Source organism: Carassius auratus, chromosome 5 (assembly GCF_003368295.1).
Source record: "Carassius auratus strain Wakin chromosome 5, ASM336829v1, whole genome shotgun sequence".
NCBI classification, from domain to species: domain Eukaryota; kingdom Metazoa; phylum Chordata; class Actinopteri; order Cypriniformes; family Cyprinidae; genus Carassius; species Carassius auratus.
This window is the reverse complement of record NC_039247.1, coordinates 19,036,691-19,049,202: the sequence shown is the minus strand read 5'-3', so window position 1 is coordinate 19,049,202 and position 12,512 is coordinate 19,036,691. Positions and strand designations below refer to the sequence as shown.

Genomic DNA, 12,512 nt, shown 5'->3' with positions numbered 1-12,512 from the left:
ACTAATGTTTTTTGCTTCACTCTGATTGGTCGAGCCTTGGCTTGGTGGGCCTGACAGATCCTCTAAGCATGCTTATATCTGTGTGTGGGGGTCTTACTGTTTGCTGACTTGGAGCTGTATGTTGGCATGGCAATAATCAACGTTCAGTGGGTCAACTGTGATTATGATGCAGTAGACGGATGGATGGATTGAGACTGAATGCGTGGGTGGATGCGGACCCTGTCTGCATGCGTCCGCGCATGGGGAGCGATTGCGATTGCATGGGCGTTCCGTAAATGCAGCCATGCCCTGTCAGTAACGGTTAGCCCTTCTCTCTCTTTTACCTGGCCTGGCATTATAAGTGGCTCAAACAGGTGGGTTTAAAGAAGCAGAGGCACTTTGTCCCAGTCTTGATTCCCTTTTTACAGACCTGCAAAAGTTCATACTTCTCAGTCATTTACAAGCAGGTAAAATACAACCAAGCCTCAGGAACTCAGCCAAAAAAAAACACATTGGTTACTCAACAACTGCCTCCCATGCTTTTTTATTCAATATATTTAGCTTGTTTTGGCTATTCTGACTCAGTCAACAGCATTTTATTATCTGCAGTAGGAACAGAGATAAATATTACAGATAATCTTTCAGAACTTTGTTACACAAATGTTTTGGATTATTAAGAATTGACTCAGGATGAATACAATAGTGACTGTTTTGTTTCTCTTGCAGATGAAATGAATGATAATCAGAACACGTTATCATATGTGCTGATAAACCCTCCTCCGGACACCATTCTAGAGCTCAATGACGTTGTGTAAGTTGCATGTATTTAAATTAAAGTGTGCAGTTATCCTATTTATCACAGTCAAATGTGACAAGAAAACAATTCCTATAACTACATTGAAATACTAAAATGTCTTTTTTTTTTTTTTTTTTGTCCGAGGCTATTTGCCCAAGTTCAAATAGTGTTAAGTGATACTTAATTTATGCTATTTATTCAGTATAAATAGTGGCAGACACTGTACATCATACATTATAAAGTTATATTATAAAATTCATGAGCTAAACGTGTTGCGGTCAATGTACCAGCCTTTCTTATCTGTGTGAGTTCATATATATATATATATATATATATATATATATATATATATATATATATATATAAAATATGCCAATTAAATACCCCTTTGCCACTTTGCTTCCACTTATTTTTATATTTTCTTCATTTTCAATAAAAATAAATGCCTCTCCGAGTTGATTTGTTAAGAGAAATGGGAGAAAAATGTGACTGGAAATTAATCTGGGAGACTCATACAACCTGTTTTCCACCCTTTTCTAGCTACATAATCCGTTCTGATCCGCTGGCACACGTCCCTGAGAATCTCCCAGGGGCTCCGGCCGGAGTGAAGCTACGTCAAGACTATGGACCTGAGTCGAGGGATGAGACCCATCTGTAGGAACTAGAAGTTCCTGTTAACCGTCCTTCCCTCCCTCCTCCGTCTTGAGCTGCTACAGGCTGCATGAAGAGTGAAAGGACACACAACCGACCACACAGACACGACCCATGTGCCAACACATTCACAACCCAAGCTGCCCAACCAAGCCAAATAGCTCTGTAACAGTAGAACTGAAACACTTTACAGATTCCTCTTTTCTATGACACAGACATACAGAATCTCCTGGCACATTTCAGACTTCTCTGTTACATTTTTGTATTTGAGACTTGGCTCAGTGCAAGTGTGAAGTGTTGAATCAGTTTGGACCAAACAAGCTGTCCAAGGACTTTGGATTTATAGGGCAGTGTATATCAGAAGCATTACATAAAGCAGTATTTAAGAGGGCAGCTAAAAACAGAAGGAAAAAAACAACAACTATTACATCAGTCAGCTAACCCGAGTGGACCTGAACACTGGATAGTCATACATGTGGGGTATTTCAGTATGACATTGAACAGAATTAGTTTACATCAGTGCTATATTTTGTACTTATATAGCACGAATATAGTATATATTAATATATTTGTATATAAGTTGGCCACATATTTCACATGCTCAGTGACTTTAGTATTCACAGTATTTTGTTGTTTTATTCCTCGAAGCACAAAGGGTTTTAGATTTGAAATTGCTCATCTCAAGCTGAAGCTTTTACATGTGATTGAACACCATGATTTACTGTAAATCACTGTCATTTATCACTACAAATGTTATCATACACCCGTTTAGAATCTAGATCAAGGTCTTTGCCGTACGATGTCAAATTTGCAGCCAAAAAATGGAACCTATTCTGCAGAAAACGCATTGAAGAGATGCCAAATGTTAATATACTTAAGATCAATATTAAAAGAGGTTTGGTGTCAAACTTTTGAATTATGTTTGGGTTATACAATAGAAAATGTTAGATTTAATATGTACTGTTGGTGACCATTGTTTTTCGGTGTCATTTAGCCAACAAATGTGTTTTTTTGTTGTTGTTGTTGTTGTTTAGTTTTTCTCTTTAAAATACATTTGTATTTCTAAAAATATTCAATTACTTTATTTTTTTATTTCAGTGTGCACAATGTATGTTACTGCTCATTTTGGACAAAAAGGTATAGCTATATGTTATATGTCTATATAAATATATAGTGAGTGCACGAGGGAAACATTTGAATTTGCCGATTTTATTGCACTAAGCTCTGTTGATAGAGCAGTACATAGTAACCCTTTAAACTTCATTCAGTAAATGGAGCTGACATTTAAAGCTATCATGGGAAGCTTGAATTTTAATCTTTTTAGTTTTAACAAACAGGTGTATTCATCTTTTATTGAACAGAAATGTGAATGCCCATTTTTTGCGCAAAGTAGCTAAGGTTGAGTTACTCCCATATCATTCTTAACTGTCTGTCTCCACAAAGAAATGCGATAGATGACAGTAAAAGCAATGAAATGGGAATCTTTGCAGCTATTGTTTTTTAAAATACTTTATAAATCTGTATTCATGTTTACAGCATATTTAAGGCATTTTCTGCCTTATTTCGCTTCTGTTGATCTGGCATATCAGTTTATTGCTTAGCTCCAAGACTAGACAATCTGTCAGTAGTAAATGGAGGTGTTTTGCTTCCGTAAAGATATTCCCACCAATATTGTCCATCAGTCACCTTTTTCTCATACAGATTGCTTTAAGAATGTGTTTTCTTTATTATTTCTTTTATGTTTTCCTAAATTTCCAGCCATAATTGGAAAGGATATGCATAATGTGCATGTTAAAAATTGCCTGCAAAATTCTTCTATTTTTACTAGTTCCCTAAGATTTAAAACCTATATCTTGATCAGCTGATCAAAGCTGCTGTGATTTAACTAATTTATTTATTCCAGTAGTTTTAGAAGAACATGGACCATGCATGCCCTTATCTTGCCAAACGTGTCAGAGACCCATGTTTACAGTTGCTGGCTCCTGTTTTTGGATTGTGCTTAATACATTTAACTTATACATTTTGTACAATTTCTTAAATGAAGTCTGTACTAACATGTAAGAATGAATCAATAAATGCTGCATGCAGCCAGAGAAATGTGCCAGTATTTTCCTACAAATAGACTTGGACTCAGTTGATATATACTGTAGATTCACACATTTTATTTAGCATTTAATAATGCAGTAAAAATCTGTCAATTGTGAAACCAAATGTCTGTACTAGTCTGTTACAGAAAATACTGTACATACTGTACCAGGTACATTTTTACATTAGATTTTCATTATCATATTTTGCACATTTTACAGTGTTTTGCAGGTTTCACAGAACTAAAGAACTGATTACTTTGAGATCTGTTTAACCACTTTTAAACTTTCATTTTTGTTTTTATATTTTACATAAATTTTCTTTTTACATTTGTGGCACAGACAACACAAGACACACACACACAAATCAATGAAACACACACATACATATGATTTGTAACATACTTCTGACACCTAACGACTCTGTTTGAGCTTGTTTTGTTGTGTTTTTCTCCACCTTTCTCGAGTCCAGCGGCCATGATTTTCCACCACCTCGTGTATTTTCTTAACATCATCTTTGTTGATCATCTCCTCTCCAGCAGCAGGTTTTGACTTGCTACCACCAAAAGATGGATTACAAATGCTGAACAATTCAGAGCAGTCCTCACTTTCATCAGTTTGGGAGTTCTGAAAGTATGGAACGTCTCGAAAATTGGAAAAGATGGCCGACTCGAGACCTGACCTCCATGTTTCCCCATTTGCATCAATTCTGCCATCCTCCCTTGGTGATATATTAGAATCAGAGAAGCATTCCTGTGCACTGAAAGGCAGGACTTTATGATTGGATGACTCAAGACTTGCCCCATAAGTGTCCTCATCAATAGTGACCTGGACATCTTCTATTGGGGATGTTATTTCTGGCAGAAACTCCTGTGCATTGAACTGTGGACCGGTTGGGAGGACTGCAGGACAAATTCTAGGATGAAGTGGTCTGATGTCATGCCTACAACCAGTTACAAATATTAGTTGAGGGAACACATTAAGCAATTGTTGATTTTGAGCCCACTGCTTCTTCCATTTGGCCGCAGTCGGAGGCCAGGTCAGTACCCGCCAAATGGGTCTTGAAGATACAGATGTTCCTTTCGCAGTATTCTGATCAAGCCTAGACATCTGGTTTTCTGGATCAGCACCGATCGAGAGGTACGGCAAGTTTTCACCAGTCTCCTCAGCCTGGGATGTGACATGTTTTACTTGGAGAATATCATCACTGCTTCCTGCTTCAGTGGTCAACTCACTGAGGTGATCCAACACATCATTCTCCACACATTGCTGAAGAACGTCTTGGTTCACACTTGTTCCGACTTGAAGACTTGAACATCAGTATCTTCCTTTTTCTCTCTGAGTTCCTTGTGTGAGTTCACGGTGTCTGTGGTGTTACTGACCTCATCAATGAATCCATCATTCTCCTCATCTGCAGTGTTTCTTCCATCTTCCACCTCCTCAGTATTCACACACACATTGTCCTTTTCTTTTTCTGAGGTCATCCATCCATTGTAATACTCGTCATTCCTTACCCCATCTTCCTCGTTGGCCACTTCTGCTTCTGTCACTTTAGAAAACATCTCCATCCTGCACAGGACCGGCCCGGCAGATCTCACTCGTTTAATAGAATCTCTGGTCTCAATTGTCCCTGATGAATAAATATGGTAAATCTGTGATGTCTTCTCATCTCCAACCATCATTTGGTCGGGCCTCAGTAACACCTCTGTTGTGGGAATGTGTGTTTTATTAATTTCAGATTTCACTTTTCTGTTTTCTTCTCCATTGCACTTTGCAGTCGATTCACTGGTTCGTATGACTTCAGATTTCTCTGAAGCAGGTTTTACAGCCTGTAGATGTTTCCGCTCTTGTTTCCTGTGATACAACACTGAAAGGACACAGATGACAAGCACCAGGGCACAGAGTACCACTGGTTACATAATAAAAGGTTAGTCATCCACAACATAAGCTCCTGGACATGAGAGCTGAATTTAGGCAATCAATTAGTTCCACCTACCAGTTAAAATGATTAAAGTTGAGTGTCCGATTGTAAGAGGTTTGGTTATTAATACCGTGGCAGGGTTCCCGGTGTCAGGACTTCCAATGGTCAGGCTAACAGTGGTAGAGCTAATGGTTGTGAGGGTTTTACACTCTGGGACCTGCCAAACTGGCTTACCTTTCAAATCAGGAGGGCTATTACAGCACACCTGCATCTCGTTCTCCAGAAGAGAAGCATTCTGCAGACCTGCATGCATTTATGAAAGTCACTTAACATTCCACCCTAAAATTAAGATTATCGATCATAAGCCTTTATGCACATTATTAATATACAGCTCAGAGTTGTACGATTTTTTTTTAAAGGGTTAGTTCACCCAAAAATTATCCCATAAATTACTCATCCTAGTTGTATATGATTTTCTTCTTTCAGACAAATCCAGTAGGAGTTATATTAAAAATAGTTTATGATCTTTCAAGCGGTTTAATTCCACTCAATGGGTCTTGCATGCATCTGTCCAAAAGAAGTTAAATAAAAAGCGCGCATCTGACAACTCCAGGATGTTAACAAAGGCCAACTGTAGTGACTCAATTGATTTTTGTAAGAAAAATATCCACATTCAAAATGTAATAATTACTTTAATGTAGCTTGCGCTCACTGTTGTACACAGGAGCAGTTCCAGAGGAATGATGTATGAGGTCGGCTGTGCGCATGCGCCGCTAAGAAGTGAGGAACACAATATGGCTACTTTACTTACAAATACACATCGATTCACTACAGGAGGCATTTGCTCACCCCTGGAGCCATGTGACATTGTTTTTTTTATGGATGGACACATTTCATTTCACTTCTTTTGGGCTGATGCAATGAGTGACATTAAACAGCTTTAAAGATCAATACTAATTTTAATAGAATTCCGACTGGATTGGTCTGAAAAAAGAAAGGGTTAAGGGTGAGTAATTTACGAGCTAATCATCATTTTTGGGTGAACTACTCCTTTAACGTTTTTGAAAGAAGAGTATACAGTAAAACCGTAATATTGAATATTTCAGTAGCATTAGACAAAAAGTACAATATGGAAATAAATGCTTACTTCTCAGGTTTTTGGCAAAGTCGTTAACGGAGCAGGAGCAGTCCTAAGGATTTTCATCCAAATAGATCTTTGTGCTGTTAAGTGTAAGAAACACATTCAAACTGCTTGGGGTTAGAGTGTGAATCTGGTTCCGAGACAAGTCTAGGGTGAGCAGGTTTAACAGCACATCAAGAGAATTATGATCCAGTGTAGTGATTTTATTTTTTGACAGTCTGAGTCTCTCAAGTGTAACCTGATGGCTGAACCAGTCTGATGAGACTTGGGAGAGATGATTATTGTCCAAATTGAGAGTTTTGAGGTTTTGAAACTTATCAAAGGTCTGCGCTCCTATTGCTGTGATGCCTTGGTCTGCCATAGTCAGACTGTTCACAGATGTCAGATTGGTGCTGTTAAACATAGACAAGCCGATTTCTCCTAAACCACTCACAAAGATAATCACAGAGGTCAAGCCAGCAGGATAATCTAGAGGGGGGAAAGTGACAGTTCATCTAAAGGCAATTTACTCATCAACACACCTTTTGAAACCTTTGACTTTCTTCTGAAGAACACATAAGAAAATGTTGGGCAGAATATCCATGCTACACTGTTCTGAATAATGAAAGTCAATGGTGACCACAGCTCAGGCAAGATTTTCAGTGAACAACTTAACTTTAAGTCAGTTTTACACATAACGCAGTAGTATAGCAACTTGGAATAAAGTGCATAAGATGAATGGATCACCGTTACTGTTTTTTTTTTTTTTTGTCAGGAGCTTGACATCCACTTGTCACCATTCACTTTCAACGTTTGTAAAAGTGCAGCAATAACACGGTTCAAAAGATCTTTAATTAAGTCCTTTGAGTTGGAATGACATGAAATTGAGTAAACTGTGCCAACTTTTATTTTTGAGTGAACTCTTCTTATACATCTAAACTGCAATCATCCAAAATTATTAAAATCCCAATTTTTATTGGTATGTCTGCATATATCTGACATTTATCTGACATATTTCTCTGGCAGATAACACGCACATTCTTTTTATGAACATTAAGTGTCTTCAGACCATCCTACCTTTTGGTATCTCTTTGCAAACATAGTCTGTTTCGGTGTATATACCAGACTGACACCATGCCTCACATATGCACTCGAACGCCACAAAAATAAAAAGAGCTAGGTGGAAAAAAAGAAACATTATTTTACATCACTTGATTTTGAAGCCAACATCCAATCAGACTGCAATAATACTCACCGCGTATACTGAGAAACATCAAATAACAAGATATTCGGAGTTGCTGTCTAATGAGCATCCATCCACCGAATGCCTGACTTGTAAAGCCCCCGCTGAGGATAAACTGCCAGTTTCCAGGATACAAATGTGTCTTCAGTGGACTGTCAAGGATTCAGTGCTCGTCGATGAGGCACAGCCTGTGGTGTTCCAGTTGACAGAAGTTGGGACGCCCATCAGGAGACCACACATAATTAAACTACTAATCTTTTCTTGCAGTCATTTGATCAACTCAATCAAGTCAATTTTGTACCATGCTCAACACTTGTTACTAATATTCATTATTATGAGGCAAGCTAACTTACTGAAAAATGCAAGAGCTGTTAAAGTGTAAAAAAAAAAAAAAGTGGAAGAAAAATGACAATAAATGAGGGGGAAAAAATGTAGAATGAATTTATTGACTTGAAATATTTATTAATTCTCAGTCTTATTTAAAATAAATAATAGTATGTTAAAGGAAATAAAATGACCAAGAATGAATAGTAGTGTTTAAAAAAAAAAAAAAAAAAAAAGGATGAAGGAAAAAACAAACAGGTGATCAACATCAATACAATCTTTCACTTATAGATTAAAAAAAAAAACACATAATATACAAAACAATTTAAAATTAAACAGTGCAGACAAGTCTAACACCAATTATTTGGAAACAGTAGTTTAGGAGTCATTAAGGGGCTGTCAGTGTGCTCTTTTTCGGTGTTAATAGTGTTTGAGAGCTGTTTCTCAGTGTACAACAGAGTACCTTCACTTTACGACAACCAATTTTAGGTGCAAAAATAGTTTAGTAAGCCCTTTGAAATTCTACCCCAGCTGTACACCTTCATGAGCAAAAAAATAAAGTGCATGTGCAACTCTCAATTGATCTTGACACCAAACAAGAGGCTTTTCTGAGTCTTCTCGAACATTTAAACACAAGGATGTCTGCAGGTTTGACACCTCTCTCACTGAGGAATGTTTTCAACGTTGGTAAATAATTAGACAGTGACTGCAAGGGAAGTAACCGATTATGAATATATTAAATACTGTCATTCAAATAGTTTACAGCAACACTCTTCATAACAGAGCACGCTGCTCTTCTGCATGAGAAAACGCTCCAGTGCCAACATCAACATGGTTACATTGCATAATAATAAAAGCACTAAAACATGATCATAAGTGCACCATAGTACAGACCGTCCGGTCGAGAGGCCGCTACAGAGTAGAACAGAAGAGAAGATAACTGCTTTTTTAAAGCGCAGAATAAACAGACAGAGTACCATAATGCATGAAGGCCAAAAGTATGCAGACCTGGGACTGGCCCAGCGACAACTGATGAACAGCATGTTTTGGAGGGGAAAAAAACTATTTGTTGAGAGGCAAGCAAGCAATTTTTTTTTTTTTTTACATTAATTTGAGTTCTGGCAGTCCTCAGAGGCAGCAGACATGTTTTGAAGACAGTAAGAGTAAAATGCATATCCCTCACAAAAAAGGGGTAAACAAATTAAACAAAAACAGTCAAGGGCGTAGCGTTTTGTTTAAACTAGCTAATCAGTGCCAAACTAATAAATACTTCAAGTAACAAAAAAAGTATCATGTAAAAATGTATCAAGACTACAGGATTGTGGGTAAAGGACTACTTCAACCCCAAAAAAACATTCAAATGAAGTGCATGTTAATTCATGCCTGTTTGTTTGTCCAGCGAATCTCTTCCATCCAAATTCTGATGGAAGCAGGTGAGTGATTGCAGGCCTCAATGCAAAAGTGCATTGGACTTCACTTTCCACTCTTTTTTGGCCCGACAGGTCTTTTGGCTTGCCACAGGTGGTTATGGATAGTCAGAGCATCTACACTAACAGACACAGTCTTGGCAGGGATTACCGTGAACTGTTTGCGGTCTGAGCTGTACTTGTAGAGTTTGTCAATCATCTTCTTAGTGATGCTCTTGGGCCCTGTGCCGGTGATCTTGTGGATCTCCTCTGTGTCGGGGAAATAGGAATAAAGGCCTCTGAACTGGCAGCCACCGTCCCGGAAGAGGATCATCAAGTGGTTGGATTCACACTTCTCCAGCTCCTACCAGTAAAAAGAGAAGCAAATATTTAGTTTTTTTTTTTCACTGTAATTCAGTATCAAGATTTATTGGTAACACTACAACATACTATTTACATGCCATGAACCTACAAACTGGTCACGCACCTCAAGAATGGAGTTCTTCTGCGGTTCATTTACTTTGCCCGCTAAGCAGCAATGAGAGATGGCATTGTGGATTATCGGCTTGTTGGACTTTGCACTTGGCTCCTTGAAAAGCTTGGGACCTACAGTGACAAAACATTAACACAAAAACAATAATAAAAAAAATTAAAAAACGAAATATTGGGAATGCAACAACACATATTATATTTTTCGAACACCAAATGATCGGACACGGATCGGAACCCGCTGATAAAATGATGACGTGGTTACAGAGCGTGTATAAATTAAACTACTGAGTCAGCACTAACAGTAGCTGAGGTTCAGTTTGTATACTGCTGCTCTCCTTCTAGTCACTATTGAACTCTTCCCTCTCTTGATTAAAGCTCCAAGTCAAAAAAAAAAAAAATTTAACACATTTAAACAAATATAACTAGTATTAATAGTATCCTACAAAATTAAATGAAAGTAAATGTAATTATGAATCGAATATTTCAATATAAAATATTTAGATATTATAAACTGATTCAGATTCATAAATAATTGAGAATCACCTAATTTAAGTTTAATTGCAGCTGTTTAATATCAATCAGTTTGGGGTAGTTAATCTAAAGTAATTTATCAAATAAAAGAAAAAGAAAAGATCAAACAAGTTGAAGCACTCTTCATTTCTTAAGTATGAGTTTTTTTTTATTATATAAAGCCCCCTTTGAATTTCCAGCAGCTATTACTCCAGTCTTCAGCATCACATGATCTTATAGAAATCATTATAATATTATGATTTTTTTTGCAAAAAAAAAAAGATTTATTCAGTTCACCATTAAAAGTGAAAATGCTGTGCTATATGAAAAACATGAATAAATAAATAAAATCATCTTATCAGAACATATTTGATGTTTATAATAAAAACCACATGGAGCAGGGATTTGGACCAGAGGGATTTCAATGTGGCCAGGGCATAAAATCACCTGACCAATAAAATGTTGCCTTGCTGTCATGGCTGGTTAGGGCAAAAATATTTCAAGGAGGATTAATATACAACCTTTAATTGTGCAATGCATACTTCAACTTTAGAGCAAGGCAATACATGTATTCAAGCAACAGAACAAAAACAATGCATTTGTCCTGTAAAACGTATTAGTCAACATGTTAGCTATAACTTAAAAGGAAACAAGTGAAATGCTTTAGAGAATTTTGGCATAAAGAGCAAATTCATCCACTAATATCTGCACAAACAAAAACTCATGTGTGCTTATGTCCTCAAGCACACAGACAAACATTTTGGCTGATGCATGGTCGAGATCACATAAGCATGCTGATGTTTTTTAACACAGGATGTTGTCCTGGTGCAGAGGAATCTAAAACAGTATAAATAATTTAGTATTCCAGACCAGCATGTGGTACGTACAATTATTGAGCATCAAAACAAATAAAAACCACTTTCGTCCTATAGAACGGAAAGTGAAAAAACTCACCAGTGTATTCCGCCATGGAAGTTGATGTAATGGAAGATGCAGTGGAACCGTTGTCCCAGTCTCTCTCTGTAGTACGGCTGGAATTGCGACTGAGGCCTGGAAATGACTCTACCGATTCCCCTCTGTTAATGGAAAGAACAAACATCCACAAAGTGCTTTGAAGGTCACATTCTGAATACAGTCGATTGATTCTGAAACAAATGAATGAAATGCAAGCACTCATCTGCACACAGCCTCTAGGACATGGGAAGGACTTACCGTTGAGATCCCGCCCCTCCTGAGTTGAAACTGTCTGGTTCAGTGGTGGCCACAGAGGACAGTGACAGACTAGAGTCAGACTGGGCACTGATGAGATTCTCATCTGGTGAGGGACATGATTTCATCATTTCAGTTTTGTAAATGTTTGAAGTGCCATCAAACATTTCAGCCATTAACTCAGTAATAATTCAACAACAGAAGGCCCAGTTTAATACTTACTGGCAACAGGTAATTTGGCAAGTGTATCAACTTTGGGTTCTTCCTTCAGCACAGATTTCGGCCTTTGTTTTTTGGGCTTGGGCTTGGGTTTGGGCTGGGGCTGTTCTTGCTCCTCACACATCTCTTGCTGTTTTCTTCTAAGGTATTCCTGCTTTATCAACTCTCTCCTGGTCTTCTCATCCTCTTTTCGGAGTCTTTCCTCTTCAGCTTTCTTCCTGGAATTGGAAAAGAAAAAGAGGGTTTTAACATATACAAACTCAACGAAAAAAAAAAGAAGTTACAATGCTCTTTATTGTATATTTATGGAAGAATACACTTCAAATATTGCCATTACCTGGCTTCATCTCTTTTCAGCTCACTTTCAGCCTCCATCTGTTGCTTGCGGAGCTGAGCCTCCTCTGCCTTCCTCTGTTGCTTTAGCAGAAACGCTGCTCGCTTTTTGGCCATTTCATCCTCTGCTTTTTGCTCGTCCTGCAAGCATAAAACAACAAAATTAGTAGAAGTCCAACCTTTAAAACATTCACATTTTCAGCACTCAGTGTTTTATTTTTTCTT

General features: G+C 37.6%; 2 protein-coding genes across 4 annotated transcripts in view; one reads left to right on the top strand and one right to left on the bottom strand.

Annotated features, from left to right (window-relative positions):
- Positions 1-2,690, top strand: part of LOC113079377 (potassium channel subfamily T member 1-like) — a 54,311-nt gene extending 51,621 nt beyond the window's left edge. Inside the window, 2 exon segments of the mRNA XM_026251633.1 lie at positions 706-790; positions 1,316-2,690. Of these exon segments, the coding sequence (XP_026107418.1) occupies positions 706-790; positions 1,316-1,433 (203 nt within the window). The 3' untranslated portion in view covers positions 1,434-2,690.
- Positions 2,691-8,832: 6,142 nt separating this feature from the next.
- LOC113079360 (calmodulin-regulated spectrin-associated protein 1-B-like) overlaps positions 8,833-12,512 on the bottom strand; it is a 36,560-nt gene continuing 32,880 nt past the window's right edge. For all 3 annotated transcript variants that reach the window (XM_026251625.1, XM_026251610.1, XM_026251617.1), the window contains 6 exons: positions 12,292-12,428; positions 11,958-12,172; positions 11,739-11,841; positions 11,481-11,602; positions 10,012-10,130; positions 8,833-9,888 (listed from right to left, as the gene is read on the bottom strand). In XM_026251625.1, the coding sequence (XP_026107410.1) occupies positions 9,592-9,888; positions 10,012-10,130; positions 11,481-11,602; positions 11,739-11,841; positions 11,958-12,172; positions 12,292-12,428 (993 nt within the window). In that variant the 3' untranslated portion in view covers positions 8,833-9,591. The remainder of the gene's footprint in view (positions 9,889-10,011; positions 10,131-11,480; positions 11,603-11,738; positions 11,842-11,957; positions 12,173-12,291; positions 12,429-12,512) is intronic.